The following is a 20783-nucleotide window of genomic DNA, read 5'->3' as shown; positions in this document are numbered from 1 at the left end:
CTGTTCGGAAACATGCATTACACTAGAATAATCACTTAAATTTTATTTGATCTAGCCACACTCTTGAGTCAATGAATGTTTTGTCCTTCACACTGATTCTTCTCGTTTGTAAAGCTGGTTAATCAATTTTCGTACCTCTGAAATTGATACCCAGCAGTTTTGAATTTCATAACTTTTAGCACGCTCAAAGAACATTTTTGATAAATGAACTTTATATGCCAACCATTACAGCGTACAAATGATGCACGTGTCAGCAAGTAACCTATGCCATTTTGAATGCTGTATACCTTTGCAAAGGTTACACTTCATATACATGTAACCTATGTATAAAATAGAAGTAACCTTTAGGATTTGTAACTTTTACAAAGGTTAACAGAGCAAAGGTTACATTCTTAACTCTTAAATTTAGATGCACATGAATGTGAAAATGTGAATCTTTACAAAGGGTACCCAATGGTTACCGTGTTTAGATTATACAGTCGTGAGCAAAAGTAGTGTACAACCCACAGCCGGTGGCGAAGAGCGAGAAAATTGCATGTCAACTTCATCTAAAAAAAGCTATCTAAAATCTAGATAATAGTGGCAGTGCCCCACTTTATCCACATGCATGTATCACTGCTGCTGTCCCTTACGCTGTCACTAGATGGCATTTCGATGAAATTTTCTCGAGCTCTGTCACTGACTGAGTGTTATATACCAAATTTGCTTACGACTGTTCATAGGCCGTTCATAAATGCTTTCACCACATGTACGATTTGTATCAGCAATGCCTTTTGACAAGCATACCTGATTTTGAAGATACGCTTAGCTACAAGAATCGATAGCCATGGCTGAGAACAAAAGTGTGCAGCCTCGTAAATGAGTGAACAAGAGATCAAAGTTGGTACAGGGAACTAAAACAAGACGACAAGGGCGTGCAGTGACTAGCTACTGCTTTATTAGACAAAATTCACTATTGTGAAAAACTGCCGCGGTCGACGATATAATAACTTCCCTAATTGCTTCGTAAATTTGAATTCAAGCCTCATATTAAAACGAGCGGTATTAAGTCCAAGAATCTCTTAAGTTCTTAAAAGTTACATATAAATACGAAGTTATCCTTTGTCTTTTTTAACTTGGCCCCTACACACAGCCTCTATCACCAACTGCATTGATACTACAACGAACTACCTCCAGAAACTCCGGTGTGCCAGTCAGTAATATGGTTTCACAGTGAGAGGTTTTAAAAAGTAAGCACGAATTTATTTGTCTTTATTTGCTGGTGCATATTCAAAGCCAGTGATAAGGGAGGGAGAGATTTCTCATTACGAGAAAGCATTCTAGTCGGTTGAAAGCTTCTCTGCTAGTGGTCGGATGAAAGGGTGCTGTCTCTGCGTAAAGCAAAAAAAGAAAACTGCTTTTCCATTTTTTTTTTCATGAATGAGCTCGGATCCTCCCATGTTCCGCTTCTCAATTTATTCGTGGCGGCGGCGTCCACGACCAAGAGGTTTTCACCCGCGAGGAGATAGCAGTGGAACACTTAGAGGAAGCACCTTACGTTTTCCCCCTTGAATCCAGCGATAACAATTTCCAAAACCATGACTAAGATAACGTCTACAGGTTATGGCAATTAATCGGCAACGGCATACCCGACGTGCCATATACGTTCCGAACGAAGCCATAAGTTTCTCGGAACTCATACGATAATACTAGCTGCACCGTGACACTGTGTCAGAGCGCGTCTTCTCTTTTAACTTTTAGCTTCTAGCTTGTCGGAAACGTATTAACACAGTCGTATACTGGTTTACCGGACCTCTCCTACAGGCGCAGCGGCCGCGATTGCCCCCTCCCTAGTCAGTGCGCGTCTGCAAGAAGGGTCAGGCAAACCGATATTCATCTACGTTAGCACGCCTCTGACAAGCTAAATGTCTCTAATAATTCTCCCCGCATCACTTTCAATCTCCTCTGTTCGCACAAGTCAATGGTGGTAGCTCACCCGGAGCCAGTTTACGCACCCCTGCAACTTCCGTCCACTCTTCCTTCATCCACAGCAACAACGACAAAAGGTTCCTTAATGATACGTGCAGTACCTGGGCCGCGCTTTGAAGGCTGGGCCTTGTGCGGAAGCGACTGCGTCGGCGCTGCTGTGACCCAGGATGGGCTGCGCAGCACGATGGCGCCAGGGAAAGTGTTGATCATGATAGCACCCAGCAGGAGGAAGGCGCCGCGTATCCCGAACGCCGTGCGAAACCACTCGACCAGTGGTGGCACGAAGAACGTGTTCAGGCCGCAGAAGGTGAATATCATGCTGCAGGCGGTTATCCGGCGCCTCTCAAAATGCTGCGACACCAGCACATTAGCGGTGACAAATATTCCGGATAGCATGAGCCCTGCACGTGGGCCGAGAAATGGAGGAAAAATTAGTGCCAAGCGGTGGTAGATGGCGACATGAGACAGATGCATAACCACTTGAATACCACAAGGATAATTAGCCCAGCGATGTACACAGATGCTGCCGTTGCTGCAAGTATGTGTATACTTTCATAATGACTCGCAGTGCTTGTGTGTATGGATTGTTGTTTAGTTGAAAGAATTTATGCGGTCCGCATATGTGTCAATCTTTCGGCACTCGTCTTGGTGCGTTTCAGATAGTTGTGAACACATAGTCATGGAATATATGACATCAATATTATTTTCACATTGAGCCAGAACGGAATCTTGTTTAATTTAGCAATTTCATGCCATTTTCCCGTGTTTTCTGTTTCAGTTACCTATAGGCTGGCTGTAGTTAACAATGCGAAGAAGAGTGCTAAAATTTATCTAAATGATTAGGCTACTAAGGCAACATCCCACTGTACACAAAACTGTCGGCAGAAAACGTAATTGCGCTTGCTATGCGTTACGATAAATGCATCTTTGTTGCACCGTTTCTGTACCAGTTTCATTATTATCCTTAGGAAAATGTGTGGTCTGGCGTTACGAACTTGATAGACAACCCTGCGTCTATCAAGCGTTTAGATATACAATTGTGAGCTGTGCGTTCTAAATGAAGGTCCCGTATAGTCCTAGCTGCATCTGCTTGTACTCAAGTGGTATTGATGTTGAACAAAAAAAATGTAAGATCCTAAAAAATGTTTCACATTCCGAAAGGAGAAATGAGATATGCTGCATAACATGAAAACTTCTACCACTGAAGGCCATAGTTTCCGAGCTGGACAATGCATGCAGGCCATCTCAGAAAACGTGTTTCTCATTTTTTTTTTACGCCATCTTCTGTTATAGGAGCCAACTTTGGGCCTTCAGATAACTGAAGCTTTCAGGATTTCGAGTGGTTAGGGCGCTCAACTTGTGGGGGTTGCAGAATCACATGTCAGCTCTAGCGGATGTTTTAGGAAACAAAGCAGCGTGAACCAATGGAAGTGCGCACATGGGTGGCGATATCTTTATTTTATTGTGAAATACATTTCTAAGCTCAGCTCCACTTGGCAAAAACTTAACTGAAGCGCTAAGGCGAAATAAAAAAAATGGATAGTTGGGGCGAGAAATTTGTTTCCTTACTTTCTATATCGATTTGACCGAGAATTTGGAATATTTTGTTGGAGCAGCGTTTATTGTAGCAGGGCTCATCTCCATAAGCTTGTGCGTTCAATACCAGGAATCTACCAAAACCACCTCTCTACACTAACTCCTTACTACCTCGTAAGTTAAGTTACTGGTTGAGCTTTCGGCGAATTTGGCACATTAATCAATATAGCGCAAACATAAGTCAGTTCTTTTCTTTTGCCTACTGGCGTGGTCATCGCTCCTGTGTGCCTTGGGTCCACAGTGATTCATTTGCCAAGCAATAACCGCCTCTGCATTGAGCGCGCAGAGCGCGCGTCAAGATGCACTTGCAAGGGGCGTATCAGTCTTTCGCGTGTGTCACGTGCGTACAACATGGCTAAAGTGTACTAGAAGAGTGCAGTGGCGCCAAATAGTTCCCTGTAGCGCTTGGCCATGCCGTGCCGTACGCTGGAGCATCTAGATGAACGCCCAGTGACTGAAATTAAGATTTTAGGTCCCTGGTCACGGCGATCGTCTGCGGTGAAGGCCTCCCAGGCACTGCTCCGCTTTATGAAAAGCCCAGGCCTAATCGAAAGACTATGAGTTTGCTGTGATATTAAGTGATATGACTGTGACGTGATGTGATGTGACATGTCTGTGATGTGCCTGTACTAACTTCAACCATCCCTCTCTCACAACTTTTATATCCACTCACCCCTTTCCCCCAGTGTAGGGTAGTAAAACCGGTTGCTGTTACGGGTTAACCTCCCCGCCTTCCCTCCTCAGCTTCCTCCTCCTCCTTGGCCATGCCGACCGTGTTGAAACCTCTGCGCGCGTGCTGTTACCGCCTTTTCTTAAAAGTCATGCTGCTCGCGTTTTGCCTATGAAGCTTTGTTTTTCAGTATACATAAAGAAAAAGTGTGTGCAGCGAATGTGAGCAAACCTTGGCGTAAATTGTATAGCACAATGTCCCACTGTCCACAGAACAATTCCTACGCAACAGGGTGTAGGACGGGTTGCGTTCGCGGCAAGGGCGCCCCAAAGATATTATTTGCAGTGTCGAGGAATGGAGAGTTGCGAAATGAATGGGAGAAAAATCATCACCGTTGGTCTCATTGCTCGAAATCAGCTCATGTGATCACATGCAAGCTGACGTTACGCTGACCCTCTCAGCTTTCATGCAACCAGCTAGGCAGGAAAGATATTTTTGCCAGCGCAAGCATTTGTGTCTGACCGTAGCATGTCATTAGCAGAAATTATCGGTTAATATTTAATATTACAGGGTGCGCTGGACGTCGATGTGTGATGAAAATAGGAAGTAAATATTGCATACTTCTCCTCACAATACCATCTCCAGGTGATGATTTCCAACTCGCTTGGTTAACACATTTTCTTCAGAGTGGCGAGGAGTGGAATGACGCATCCGTTGAGTCTGTTCTTCAGCTTTGACAGCAAGCTTGAAAACCTGTTCATTACATGATTTAGTTGCTATCAGCTGCTGACTGCCAACATCTAGTACGTGCTGGCAGCTGTGAAAGCAAGATTTGGGCGAGAATTGGCTCCTCAGCTCACTCGCGCGTGTACCCATTCTTTCTGCCAGGACTACCAGCTTTAATGTATTCACTCGGCTGCACCTTTACGTGAAAGGGATAAACTCCAAGAATATGACGAAAGGAGAAAAAGCAGCATTGTAAGCTGACCCATTGCCCATGATGTGAATGTATAAGTGCTTGTAAGTGCATAGTTGAAATAAGTGCCAAATAACGTTTTTCGGGGCCTGACAATGTTTACTTTTGCCAGGCCCATTTTGTTCACAGTGCATATATTAATCACCCAAAAAGAAGGCTAGGAGGACGTAAAACAAGGCAATAGAGAAGCATGCACATTCAGGTCTCACTGCACACTGCATCGGTCGACGTGCATTTAATATTTTATTATCCAATAGAAATTTGAAGGAATGCTGCGTGTGCTCAAAAATTCCGTTGACGGCAAGGACTAGAAAAATTTTGTCATCCAGTTAGAGCTACAATCTGTAATAAACATTTCGTAAATGGTTCAAAGTACCATAACTGTTGCGAGTTGTATTTGGAGCTGACAAGTAAGTTAAAAATAAAAGGCTGGATAAGCTCAGGCTAATCGCATGATGGGTGTCGCCACATTCATAATCACGAACTTCAGCAGCGCACAAAAATCGACGCAAAAATTTAGAAAAGCTAACATTTATTTTGATACCAGCTGCCTTCATCGAACCATTACGTATCGCGGATTGCGTGTCGCTCTACATCTCGCCCTGCCTAAGGCATTAAGTAGCGCTAAATAAAACATGCCAGTGCAGATCATGTACGAACGGTCCGTCAGCCGTTACCCCCGTCACAGTAGGCATAAGAGTTAAAGAAACACGTACGTAACTTCACGCCGCCGCGCAGCGCAGTAAGCTGGACCAGCAAGAACTTACGGGGAAGTCACTTGTGGCACACCTCTCGTACTTGACATGAACGGCGTCAGGGAGCGGGCGCCAATGAGTCCACTGCCCTCTTCTAGTACATATTAACATGGCGACATACTTTCACGACTCACCGTGTATTATGCCGAAGAAGATGTTGAGGAAGAGAACGCCTTGTGCAAAGTAGCACAGGCAGACTGCGATGCCCGTCATGAAAGAGCAGGTGAGGATCACCACTCGGCACGAGAACCGTCGACAGAGCATTCCCATCAAAGGTCCTGCGAAGATGGCAGCAGCAGCACTTCCTGTCAACCAGCTAAAACGCACTTCAATTATTATAACAGCCCATATTAAAATTAAGATGTAGAATTGATTAAAATCCTACAGTTCCTACAGCGTTGATTAACTATAAACTCTGGCCACTACTTTTTCCTTACAATCAGTCAACCGCCTTGTCAAATATGCGATACCAGGTTTTAAATTAACAGAGTATCATGCTAACGTCTTCAGGGTTTTTTTTTTTTGCTTGTTTACTTCTTTCCACCCATGTCGACCTGTTTAATTCTGCATGTTGTTATATGTTTAAATTTACGAGCTTGACACTGCATGGCAATTTTTGCATTTTTTATTACATTATATTTATTCTGATTGTATTTTACTGAACAGTGTTTTTCAGTACTTCAATTTTGAGCCTGTGTTATATCCGAGTGTCAGAGCAGGGCTGACTTTTCTGAAGCGCTTAGGCGTTAGCTCAGAGTGCCGACTGGTTCAAATGCGCGCTCCAAGCATGCCAAACATTTTGTGCTTACGGAAATTTATTACCCGCGTTAGTAGAACGTTTTACTATTTTCAGTAACTTACTTCGACATGGACAAAATTTTGAGTTGCAGAGTTTCCTAATGTCACATAGCCATGACTCTGTCGCGGTAAGTGAACCACACAATACGGCACCCCTGAACATTGCTCTCATACTGCACCTTGCCATAAAATTCCCACTGCCCTTGCCATTGGACCGCTTATTGCATGACTGTACAGTAACAGAGGCTGGAGGTCTGTCTCATGCAACACCGTATACATGGCTCACAGCTCTGTCTTGTCGACCAGCGGCTAGTAGCACACCTGTTTCTCCCGTTGGCACACATAATCCGCCTACCTCCAAGGTTGAGCAGGCATCCGTTGAGAGTTACGGGCCAGGAGGCCTCTTCACGGGTCACTCCGAATGTTTCTACGATGCCGTAAAAGAGCACACCAGCTACTCTCACGCTAGATGTGCCGACAAACAGCACCCAGCTCAAGAAGCCCGCCGTGATCCAGCTCCAGCGTGAGTCCAGGCCGAACCAAGGGTCCCGCTTCAGGGACGCCACGCTTCGCACCATCCTCGGTCGTTCTCTGCTATAAGAAGAGGATATGCAACTGAGCTTGCGGTAGTTGCTGCTGGTTTTAACTACCTCACCAACACAGCGAGAAGAGAATTATTCCAGCTTTCTAAAAGCTGGTTATTGCCGAAAGTAGTTAAATAAATAAAAAAAAACACGAACGCGCACCCAGCATACAAGATTTCCAGTTACTGCACATTGGTGTGATAATTTCAGACCTCCATATTTCGCAACAGCTTCTGCACGCAAAACCAAAAAACCCAGAAAGCTTGCTTCTCTTTCAGCTGTCCGTTCGGGTGTGCTGTGCGCTATTTTTCCATTCATCACCTTATCCTCTTTTCGCATTCTTTTCGACCAGATGAGGCACGCGGTAGAGGATTTTTTTTAAAGCAAAGATATTAATAGGAGCTTGCACAAGGAATAGATATTTAGTAGCCATTGCCGGCTGAAATGGCATTCGCTAACAATCCCTATCATTCCTGCCGCGTTGCCTGCCTCTGTAACACGAACAGATTTATTTTAACAAACATGAATTTCTGCTTTCCTTATAATACTTTGTTAGTGTAAAATGCAAAGCACGATAACGCAGTTAGAAACAACGGCAATATATTTTAAGACGAGGGCCACTTCAGGCTCATGATTACGTTCGTGTCCTTCCACTGGATGCGTCTTCCGGATGTGCTCACCGCACGAAATTTAAAGAAAGAAATGCTGTCTCAAGTGGGAATCGAATCACTATCCTTCCAATTCCCAGCCGAGCGCTGTAACCATTGCTCTGCGCGCCGGGTTTTTCGCTTTTCATTTCCCGTTTACAATAATGATTACAAAGTTTCGCGAGAAAGCGATCATATCTTCAAGGTATATACTGCACACACAAAAACAAGGACGAGAAAGGTACACGTACACAACAAGCGCAGTCGTGAGTCTGAGCTTGTTGTGTACCTTTCTCGTCCTTATTTTTGTGTGTGCAGTATATACCTTGAAGATATGTCTGACCGACTCGCCCAACAACGCACACTATTAAAGCGATCATAACGTTCCTCGTGTAGCGATGAGAATGACGATATAGGTAAAGATAATGATGACAGTAGTGATAATAATGACGCTGATTTTAGTGATAATGACAAGTATCGTAGTAAAAATAGTGATGCCTCTGCTGGAAAAACCTGATCATGCAATGAAACAGTCATGCAATGTCGAGAAGCCCGCGAGTCACTTGGAAATCGACTGCTGGCAGGAGACCCATTGGTTCAGCAACCCACTTCCTGCCTTGCGACTCCTTTTGTTGTCCAACTGCACAGCCTCGGTACAAATATATTTTCGTTTATAGAGTGCGTAGGTTTAATCGTGTTCCCTCAAGTTTTCGAAACGAAACCTGCGGACACCGACACTAATTACAATTGGTGGCGCACCACATCAATACAGTTAGCATGCCGTTGAGATCTAATTGACGTATTAAACTGTGTACTCACTGCGTATCAGGCCCTAATGAACAAAGTTGGTATTCTGTCCTCAGTAATAAGACGAGGTTCACAGCTAAAAGTAATCGTTTTCAAAGAGGAGGAATTTTCTGACCCGAGCAGGGAATCTTTGGAAGCAGGCTACTATATTCCTTTTCATCTCTTCATTTTTTTTTTTTTAGTAGGGAGCACAAAATATTTCTACGGAACATATGTCCCTGTAGCGCCATCCTTCTGAAGCTGGAAGATATAAAAAAAATTGCTGAAGTGCACGGTCGCATAGGAAGGCCACGCGGCGTTCGTCCGATAGTACACAGTGTTGGGCTTCCGCAGGCATGTATCGTAACACTTCCTGATATTTTTCGATCGGTGGGGTCGGAGTCATCTTCCCGTAATTACTACAACGTCCGTTTAGTGTTCTATATATAACAGGTCCCCCTGTGGGTGTCATAGCTAGACAATCTAGGTATATATTAGGCGGTGTGTGCATGCGAACGACACGCACATACCATTTTCTTGCGACAGCGCAGCCTTTGTTTTCCATGTCTAATGCCTAGTTTATCAACGGGCTGCTTTAGATTTTGGCGTCGTTCGGGTCAAACATGACATGGAAGAACATAGACTTGTGACAGATGGTTTATAAAGCTTGACTTCGTCAAGATACCGCCATTCATCAGTCTTGAGCGCATCAAATAATAAAGACACACATGTCCCGTTCGTTTTGTTTGAAGCCCATACTTCAAGAGCATGGCATTCGTTTTTGATTGAGTCAGGAAAGTTGTCATTGGAGGTTATATATGCTTGCACTCTTCAGGTTTTCTAGTTCGCCATATATAATGACTGAATTTCTTCCCCTTCCGTTTACAAGGTGTGCCTGAATACCTCTTGGTTGCAGACGAAAACGTGTTCCGCGTCGGCGCGCTCGTTGAACGCGTGATAATGTCGCAGCAAGCTTGGACAGATAAGTGCCCGTTCATGCGACATGAATACTGCTATTTCCTATAAAGCATACAAATTGAACGACACGTCGCATCATACAGGGGCTGTAGAAGTTACGCAATTCCTCACTGTATGCATAGAGACAAACTCTATTTCAAACTATATTTACAATGCTAAAGTATCTGTTAAATTACTAGTTTCAGATTCTTCACTCTACTGTAATATTTCGCAAGTGAGTACTTTGCAATGTTCACAGGGCTCTGGTGGGGCCTAAGCGGGAAATGCGAGACGGGTTTACTGCAGTGCAGTAAAGGCTAAATTGTCCCATGAATTTTTCGTATGCCACCAAACCATGAAAGAAATGCCAGGGGAGCGTATAAGAGAAAAGTGTACATAAGCCTTTCCGATTTCCGTCACAGGCGCAAAAGGAAAGTGTAAATAGTGCCCCCCGCCAACGACAATGCGATATTTCATATTTACCGCTCATGAGGCGTTATGTCATTACGCTCCCTTTTGCCTTGTTTATTCCTTCGCCAGCCTGCCTTTTAAGCCATCTGCACAAGCTGCACTGAACGGCATTGCATGGTTTTTTTGTTTTTCACTTCCTGTCGGGCATAGTACTGCAGGCTTCTGCAATACTATGTGACGATGCCATTTATGGAGAGTAATGATGCTCTCCTCCTCTTTTCCCTTCAACGGCAACGCTGTGACGGCGAGCCGCCCCTTCCGACCTTCTGAGCGAACCGCATGGCGGACCAACTGTCATGATAAATTTGACGGTGTTGGAAAACGTGGCCTTGGAGAGGCTTGTGTCGTTGCTTCGTAGCTCTCCCCCTTCCCCTTTGGTCTGCGATTAAGAGAGAAAAGGCGACCTGGGTCAGCGCGACGGAGTGTGCTGCTCTAATAACGCTCCTGCAGTCGATTCATGCGGGCGTATTGCGAACATTCCCAGAACTTGCGGCTTTGCCGACCTCTAGCTGCGGCTCGAAATATGGTGCATGCTGCGGGATGGTCACGAGTGAGTGCGTGGGCGGAGCCGGTGGCCAGGAGCACGCCGCCTTTCGGATATCGGCGCTCTGTTTGAAGGGAGAGCGTTCAAAAGACACCCCGTAAAGGGGCCACTTTGTCTTTCTAGTCTTCAACCTCTTTGCCCCATTTTCTGAGTATGCGCATGTAAATACTTGCATCAAGTCGTCTACTTCCCGTCTAATCTTGCCTCCTTTTTGTGAAACAAATGGTTCCCATGGAATAAAACGCGATGACAAGTGGCGCCCGGCCCAATCCTGTCCTTTCAAGCATTCAAGTCTTTCACCCTTTTATTGCTGACAGCTGCCGTTTGTGGCGCCTGGACTGCTAGATGGCCGTATTCAGATTCACGTGTAGCCTGCTTTCTAGGTCCAAATAGGAGAACCAGCATCATTCTCCTACTTTGACCTACAGCATAGAGTTCCTTACACTACCTAGAGGGAAAGCTGAAGGCGCTGCACTTCAGCCACCATGGGCGCGCTAAGAATCATGGGCCGGTGTGCTACTTGTTGCGGGACAGTCGGTTTTTCTCGGGTACGTGGAGTGGCGTTACTGCGATGTTTCTTTTTTGTCATCATCATCATCTGAAGGTGCATACATAGACCGCGAAAGCCATAGTAGCGAAGGCGCAAAAGCAGACGTCGCCAATAAATGGTTTCTGTTTCCCGAAATGCCACTAAAAACTTCCTTAAGTGATTGCACAACGATAAATATTTTCATAACATTTTTTTTATTTCAAAATTTGCCTATTAAGTACGAAATATTGGTATTTGTGCTGCTCAAAACTCAGCCAATAGGAGAAAGAGCCATCGCTTATATTGGATAAATCTCACACTGACATGCTGTTTCTCTCTCTTTTTGTAATTTATAGCCACAATATTCAATGTTAGGACATTATTTACGGTAGAACAACGTTTATCTTTGCATTAGTTTTTGGCCAAAAGTAGTAGTTCTGCACTCGGTAGCTCTCCGGCCCATGATGCTTTGAGCGCCCATGGTGGCTGAACTGGCCGTCTGAAAACTCCATGTAAACTCCCATAGACGGCAGCACAGCTTTCCCTCTAGGTAAGAGTAAGAAACTCTATGACCTACAGAGAAGGCTACCCGTGAATCCCAGTCCTGCTAACTAGCAGCTTGGTCGTCGCAACCACTTGAATATGCGAAAGTAAGGGTTGGGCGCTACTGCTCATGGCTGTTTCCACAGGAAGAATTTGTTACACAAAAAAAAGAACAAATGGTTTATTGAGGAAAGGCCTGCCGCGCTTTCTTATATCCGGACCTATAATATAGAAATAAACTGCAAAAGTATTTATTTTGAATAGCAACCGATTATGTTGTTTTTGTTTTACCTGTAAACCAAAGAAATAATCGAATAAACATTACGACTTCCGGTGCACGTGGTACATTTATGTGATAGCGCCATCAAAGAGTAGCACACAACAAAACAACGTGTGTCAAATGAGCACTCACACAACAGAACAGCGACAAAACAGCATGGAGGAAAGCAGCATGACGACAAGTAATGAACACCACGCGTCAAAACAGCACGCTGGAAAAAGAGCACCGTAAATTAACATCACCCAGCAGAAAGTTCACAGGGGGTAATCACTATGAGAACAAAACTGCGCAGTGCAATTACGCTGAAGCGTGTTTGAAAAAGTGCACATGGCGTAGCTAAATGATATGGTGCCGTCACACCCTCAATTTTTTTTTTATCTAGCTTCTTCTTTTTTGCTCTATGCATTCAGAATATAAATAATTATGAACCTATAGTCACTCGGACATCCGCCTGCTGCTGTTGCTTCTTTTTTTTTGGTGCTTTCCCTTCCACTCCCTAATCCATGTCGCCGACAAATTTTGGTGTACTGATTGTCATCGAGACGGCAGCGTAATCGTTCTTTCAGTTATCGCTTAGTACAAGAAATCGTAATGAAGTTTCATATAGGCGCATTATCAATATGACCCTATTTAACCGGTAGGCTTAAGCTAAATTTGGTGTTGCATGGTCGTGCTTTAGACAACCAGTTCATAAAGCATTTGAAACTCATAGAATACATTGAAAGCGACGCGTGTACGTGACAGAAAAGGTTTTCATACCCACTGAGACAACCAACCTGGCTTAATGTAAGCTAAGCTAACCTAACGATCTGATGACGCATAGGCTGTACTTAACTGCTGCAGTTGTGGCTGTAATATTTCATACTCCCACAGAGTAACTTAAAAAGGAAAATTTTGCGATAGCTATAGCGAGGTTCTGGAAGTAGTAAACCAATACGTCTACTTATGGCACATGTTGAGTGCAGATCCAACGAAAATTACTACAAGAATGAAATTGGGATAGAGCGTGTTTCTTCAAGTGACCCAAGATCATAAATGGCAGCTAACCAGTATCTCTCAAGAGGAACGTATTAGTAAGCATATCTTAGCGGTACTCATCTATGGGGCAGAAATGTGGCGGCTAACGAAAAAGGTCGAACTAAAATTGAGGACAATGCTTAAAGCCATTAAACTAAGGGTAGCGTGGAGATCTATGCGACAGATAATGGTATACGTGTAACATTAAGAGACAAGAAGCGTGCAGTGCGAGTCTGGGATCAAAGTCGAGCTAACGACGTTCTATAAAGAAGCAGTGGGCAGGATATGTAATGTGAAGGCAAGATAACCAGTGGTCGCTAAGGGTGACGGACTGGATTCTGAATTAAGGCAAGCGCAGCAGGGGATGGCCGAAAATTAGTTGGGTGGATGAGATTATGAAGTTTGAGGGTAGTATGTCGATGCAGCTGGCACAGGAGTGAGTGAAATGGGAGTATATGGGAGAGGCCTTTGCCCTGCCGTATCTGTATTCAGGTTGGTGATGATCAAGCAATAGCAAAACACAAAGCTATAGCGCTACATTTTAGAAGTGTGTATTTGAGGATACTTACATTTCGACTCGGTAGGATAGATGTCGCCAGTCGTCTTGCGTCCGCTACCGCCAGTTATCTACGAAGCAAAGAAACGAACGGGAAGCTGTCAATGTCATGATGCCTCCTTATGACCTCAGTGCTTCGGAAAACTTGCGCATGCTTCCAATCCCGCACGTTTCGAATATCCCCTCAACGCTACAAAAATCGGATTGAAGGCAACGCACAACTGTAGTGGAGACAACGATACATTATCCAGCGGATAACGGCTGAGCAAGGAACTCTTTTCCGATTTCCGAAGAATTCTATTGACCTCATCTCGATGAACTGCGTCCACTGCAATACCGACGAAGGGTTGGTTGCACTTGGCACTTGTGATAAGAGTAAGAAGTAAAAATGGACAATGGGGTGATATCTCCTTTCTCGGGGTCCGCGCTTGACCCTTTTTCTACCATTTGTGACGTCAAGAGCCACGGTGCTGACTACCCCATCACGAGAATATCTACAGAGAAATGCCACTAAGGATTCGACAGATACTTTTGTGAAGAAAGAATAATGACGTTTTGGGGCTTGGTTTAATATGGAAGGACGTGCATCAAATTCTCGATGTAGAAGGTACGTACGTATAATACGGCATTGTTGGCAAATGTATTCTTTGGGCCAAGATATTGTACGTGACTGCAGTAAGCGAAACTTCTCCACCAGAAAATGCATTGTCATTGGACTTTTAAAATATTGACACATAACAGCATAATTTCCTATTCTTGATGCATTTTAGAATATATTTAGACCGACTGGGTTACCGCTCGCTCTGCCACTTGCCACAGGGAGCACTAACCACGACTTCCTTATTCATTTTCTTCGTCCTCATGCTCTCCCATCTGCACGCGGCAGTAAGAGTAGCTCATTTCACACCCGCTAACAGGCCTACTTCCTTGCTTGTTTTTATTCTTGCAGCCTGTTGCTGTTACATGTAGCTTCTTGTAAATGCCTTGGAGATGAAGGAATTCTCCTTTTTCCGGGAAACCTATCGGGCCTATTACGCTAGCAAGAGGACGTGAAACAGACCATAGTGATCGCTTGGGCAGGTAAGATACTGTGGTTGATTTCATTTACAGCGCACAAGCAACCAGAAAATAGGAGCGATTTCTTACTTCTGAAGTCGAATAAACTTAGGTAGATGATAATTTTCAACTCATATATGAATATTGCGAACGGCGCTCGGTAGGGTCTCGACATAGAGGTTCTCGACATATTCTAGAGCTAATTTTCTTTTTCATGCTGATACACCCCTCCTCTCTCTCTCTCTAACGTCAACGCACTTCACCCATCGGAGCCCACACTCTCCAGGAATAACCTCTGTTGCATATTGACAATGAAAAGCCTATTTGAGATCATCAATAACGAGCAGCAATTACCTACGCATGAACTGCTTCAAATCTCGAAACAGAATGAGTAAATAATTAGGGACAAAATAAGAACAGCCCGGCGACTTTAAAGGTTCGATTCTGTAAGGTGTATTGTGCAACTCGTGAACTGTCGCCCGTGGTACTTTCGTAATGAAGCAATAATATGTTCACTAATTGTGGCTGCATGTGGCTAATAGTGGCGTAGTGAAATATTAGTGATTGTTAAAAACTTCCACAATTGCCGTTGCGATTTGTCCCGCCGCTGCCACACTGAATTCGACATACTGACCATGAGTCCCCATGGTAGATCCGAGGCCTTACCTCTAACCACTCATATTGCAGCTTTCATTAGCTCACCATACCTAATATTTCATAATATTTGATCCAAGCTTTTTTTTTTCTTTTATCAAAACCGCAATGCTTCCGGCGCCTGGCGTGAACATGAATTGCTGATGCTCAATGCTATTTTTCGAGCCAAGCAGTAAAGCAAACTGCCATAGCCACGTGGTGGTGAACTGTTAAGCTCATATTCCGGTTGTTCATGTCTTCCCTACTGCAGGACCTGCAGATGCGAACTGGTTCTAGCGCCTTCTTTCAGACACCGGCTACCATTCCTAAATAACACTGTCTGTACCCTATGACAGTCGACTATGTCAAACGTCGTCTCTGCACACATTCTCCACGCGCTCATTAATATTTAGCGGAGTGCTTCTCTTTTTAAGACGAAAATTCTCCAACGCCGTATTGCTGTCTTTCGCTCTAGCCACTGCCTCAGAGTGACCTTCAACGCACCGCAATGCGAGATTAAAAGGAGGAGGAAAGACGCGCGGTTCGTAACCACTACCAGGAAGCATGGTGCAATATGGAAGCAACATTGCAATACAGCCCCTCGCTGCATTGCACGTGTAGGCTCGGAGATTGCTCAACTTTCCTCGTATACGTGCGTGCCTTTGTGCAAGGGCGTTTACCAGTTTGAGAAACACGCGTCAATATAAGTTTTTTCAGGACATTTATTTAAACTGTGTGAGCTTGCAACTCAATCCCTCTGTATAGTTCAGGAAGAACACCTAGCAAAATTTGCTTTTCTAAACACGAGTTAGAAAGTTAGTAACTTTCAAAATATCAGTTTTATGCTCGACGATACATTTTTTTTTGGCGTTAACAGGTTATTCGGTTCTTTGAAATGTAATAAGAACCTACACGAATTGATGCGTTAGAAACTACTGGCGCAGTAGGCAGCGGTTACCTACATTAACCGAAATGCTAAGAGCTAATAAAAATAATGCTAAATTATTCATTAATAGCATATGGGGAAATGCTGTTCTTCTTGTGGCTGGTTTCCTCGAAGCAGAGTAGCTGTTGTTGTCCCCCCCTTTTTTTTTTGTCTTCCTAAACTACTACAGTGTGTGGCGATGTGGAGATCAATCTGGACCCCAAATCTGCGGCCACATTTGTGAAGCACGGAAAGAAGTCACTGCCTCATGAGAAAAATTTGGAATGGTTCTTCAGACTCAAAAAGAAAGATATTTTCTCAAATATCACTGACATCAAGATGCGTTTTTGAAGGTGGAATCCGCCTAGGATAACCTTCAAAAATGCATGAAGCAGCTGAAGTTCAATGCTCTAAAGACGACCTTGAAATGAAATGCACGCGCCAGCAAAGTGCCCACGATGTCTTGGCCGACTTGCTGAACGACATGAGCAATCAGTCTCGTCGCAAAAGTGTTACTTTCTATAGACTACGTGAAATACAGAGTAAGTAACGAAACATTATAGAGACAAGTCGACGAGTTTTGTCAAGCTAATTATAGACACGTGTCGATATCTGATCTCGAGCGCGCCAGAGCGCGCCAATCGAACTCACAGCCAGAAAAAAAAAGAAGATCCCAGGCCACAGATTGTAAGGTATTTTGATTGATTGTATTTTAAAACTAAAAGTAAAACTTTGTCTAATGCTTCTAAGCTAAATGACGTAATTTACAAATTATGGGTAGGAAAAATAACCACTATGACCTTCATAATGACTGCGCTCACAAAGTGTTAGCGCATGTTGAGCAGCCATGATGGCAATATCGCAACGCCCAAGATACATTTTCATTATTGTGTGCGAACTTTCGGAAAAAGTTTGAATAAACAGGACGATTCAGTAACCATCAGGCACGCTTGCACGGCCGATACTGCGGTGGGCACTGACACGTAGCTTATCACAAATATAGAAAGCACAGGAATCTTGCGCTCAGAATAATGTTTTCTCTATCGGAAAGACCGCCAGCTCAAAAGAGGAGGTTGGGTCCTCATCGGCGTGCAAGAACACATCAGCGCAACAGTTATTCAAATTAATAGCGTACGACAAACATTTTTTGCCTGTTACCCGCGGTCCACTGCGCTCGTGGTTTTTACCAGACCTCCTGCTTATTCTACGAACTTCGTGGACGAAATGTGTGACGTATTATCACATGTGCAATACCACCAAGCAAAAGGATTCCTTTTAGTAGCGGATGACTTCCACTTTCTAAACGTGCTATACTACATTGGTGGACGCAAGCCTTATGAATGAATGTAAATATTTTCTTAATTTGTTACCACTGTTTCAACTGACACAGGCTGTCCTGGCTCCGATACGCGCAAATGCTATTTTAGATTCCGCACTTACGACGACCTTGAGTGTACTAGTGGGGAATTGATATTGTGCAGTAGCGACCAGCCTGGAGTTCACTGTTCGTTCAGGTGTTTGGCACATAAAACATCTATACATAAGACTATTATATATATATATATATATATATATATATATATATATATATATATATATATATATATATATATATATATATATATATATATATATTTATTTATTTAGTTATTTATATTATATATTGAATTATATTTTACTTTTTTATGTTGTAATGTTGTATTGTTATTTTTATATGTTATTTTTTATGCTTACTTTTCTCCTTTTCTTTTCTGGCTTGTGCTCTAGCTGCCCATTGTTGCCATTTACCTGCATGAATACCACTGTCTGCGTTAATTCTGTACCCCGCGTTTGACATTAATTCTAACTTGTCATGACCATATATGTAATCATTTGGTGATAGTTTAGCAGGTGAGTTCGAAGTGTTATTTCGTTTTTTGCAAAATTATAAAGGTTGCGCAGTCTCCAAACACTGGATTACATATCGAGATGAACTCAAGAGGATACGATCAAGGTATATACAGAACAGGTGCATTCGCATTACGAATGGGCAGTCATGATTCTCAAGACACATATAACGTTGCCTAAATAAAAAACGGCTGAAAGGCAAAGCCTCACGTAGTCAGAATAACGCTGATTGGTCCGAATGTTCGCATTTAGCAAAGGTATGTCAAAAGAAATTCAAAAGATCATATATAATTTTTATAACGTTGACATGCTAAACGTTTTACGTAACAGCCCAAAAACATTTAGGAGCGGTACTCCCCCTGCGCCTTTGAAGGATCTCGCGAATTTCATGCATGACCCCGGTAATTCCTCAGACCCCGCGGAAGGTGCATGATAATTCAACTATAATTTTTGTAGCGTGTATCCGGGCGGCGAAAAATACAAACAGCTCCTCACTTCGTTTAACACCCTGTACCACGGCCGCAATGCCTATAGTGTTAAAGACTGAAGGTGTTCGCTGAGCGATTGAACGGTTTTCATCATCCTGCAGCCCTAGACTTCATATATATATATATATATATATATATATATATATATATATATATATATATATATATATATATATATATATATATATATATATATATATATATATATATATATATCAATAACGAGCTGCTAAAAATTACAAAACATATTTCAGCAGAAATACTTGTTTGCATTTTCCAACCATCTCTTGATGAAGCAAATGTTCCATATGACTGAAAATTTTCCCTACGTGGTTCCTACTTATAAGGCAGTTCAAAAGGATTACATGCAAAATATATTGAGAGTGAATTACTTGATCATATACCCTATCTTAAGTCGTGAACTCTCCCATTAGCGAGATATAGTCTTCGGTGACCAGTACGGTTTTCATCGGGGGTCAAGTGAAATACACCTCTTTGAATTAACTGCAGACATTCACTGCAGTGTACACAATTTAGAAACAACTGTGTAGTGCACAAATGATTAATACTTAAAATGAGACAGAACAACATTGATAGCACAGTAGTTAATTGGGTTGAGGAATAGTTAAGCAATAGGCGATAGAGCGTTGAAATAAATAATCTGAAATCTTCATTTCAGGCCACAAAATTCGGAGTAGCCCAATAATAATTTTTGGAGCCTACATTATTTATTCGCAATAATGGCGCTTCCCTAATTATTACTTATTCGTTCAACTCATCGTTTCTTGAATACTGCATTGATTTCCGCTCTCTGGTAACTTCAGTGATTGCTCGCAACTTGAAAATGACTTACAAAGCCTAAACAAATGATGTTCTGACTGGCATATGGCTATTCATATGAAAGAAAAAGACAACTAAACTTGTTCGTTTTAAAACATATGTTGTGAAGTGTGACACATATACGACTGATAACGTAGCTAACGAGAGCAGTCACAAGTATCTAAAGATTATACATCACAGACAACCTGTCTTGAAGCGTACATATTAACTACATATTAGCCAATACTTATAAATATCTGTGCTTTATGCAACATCATTGCGTCAAGGTAGCAAAGATACTAAACTCCTTGTTTATAACGCCATTACACGCCTGATTTTTGAATATGCCTTGATTATCAGGAATTCTCATCAATCATACCTGATATGCAAACTAGAATTTCTGCAAAACAAAGGTGTGCGCTTTACTGCATACAACTATATTCCTCATATTCCAGCAGTTCTTTGATTGAGTGCGAATTTCATCCCGAGCTTTCAGAAACCAAGCGGAAAATGCATAATGGGGTGCTTTTTTTTTTCCTCAAGCTTAATATAATCCTTCAGACTGCAGGGTAGAGAAAATAAAGCCTGCAAACCTGCAAACCTGCAACCCCTTTCCTCGCCGCAACCATGATCAATACATTGAACCTGCTTTTGCATGAAGAAACTTCTTACAGTTTTCATTTATCTATCTGGCAATTAGTGAATGTAATGATTTCAATAGAAATATTGTTAGCCTCAAGAACCATGAAAGAACTGAAGAAGCTTTGGCCACGCTACAGAATACTTAACCCGAAATTTACAGACCGAAATTAAATCTGCGTCTCTTTCTCGTGTTTCCGCCGGATTACTTTTCTCCTTTCCTTTTCTGGCTTGCGCTCTATTTGCCCATTGTAGCCATTTATCTGCATGAATACCACTGTCTGCGCTAATTCTGTACCCCGTGTTATGTGCTAATTTTAACTTGTGGTGACGATATATGTAATCATTTTTACGATGTTTTGATGATACCCCCCCCCCCCCTCTTTTTGTAATTCATATTTGGACTTTTCAGGTAATAAAATGAAAATGACTTTGAAGTTACATGATGATATATTCTGCGTCTGTCATTTTCTGATTGCACAGTGTTGCGTTTCACTTCAGGATCACGACTAAAAAAAAAATGCATGTGCACTTCACAGCCGGGAACAGTGCAACCTCATTAATAAACTGACCTCCTGTAATCAGCGTAGAATGAACGATCGCCAGGCCGAGGTTGAGGCCGTACTGCAGCCCGGCGTCAAGGTCGTTTCGGAGCAAGG

The 20783-nt window shown here is 42.9% G+C and overlaps 1 protein-coding gene across 1 annotated transcript in view; it reads right to left on the bottom strand.

The window, feature by feature from the left end:
• The window catches only part of LOC146197261 (monocarboxylate transporter 3-like), a 31021-nt gene that overhangs the window by 7152 nt on the left and 3086 nt on the right, over positions 1-20783 (bottom strand). The window contains exons 3-6 of the mRNA XM_084597155.1: positions 13691-13748; positions 7119-7357; positions 6100-6243; positions 2070-2369 (exon numbers count right to left, since the gene is read on the bottom strand). Of these exons, the coding sequence (XP_084453281.1) occupies positions 2070-2369; positions 6100-6243; positions 7119-7341 (667 nt within the window). The 5' untranslated portion in view covers positions 7342-7357; positions 13691-13748. The remainder of the gene's footprint in view (positions 1-2069; positions 2370-6099; positions 6244-7118; positions 7358-13690; positions 13749-20783) is intronic.

This window comes from Amblyomma maculatum, chromosome 3, assembly GCF_055883805.1.
Source record: "Amblyomma maculatum isolate TAMU_Amacu chromosome 3, ASM5588380v1, whole genome shotgun sequence".
Lineage (NCBI taxonomy): Eukaryota > Metazoa > Arthropoda > Arachnida > Ixodida > Ixodidae > Amblyomma > Amblyomma maculatum.
Note: the sequence above shows the minus strand (reverse complement) of the source record. Positions and strands in the feature narration are given on the sequence as shown.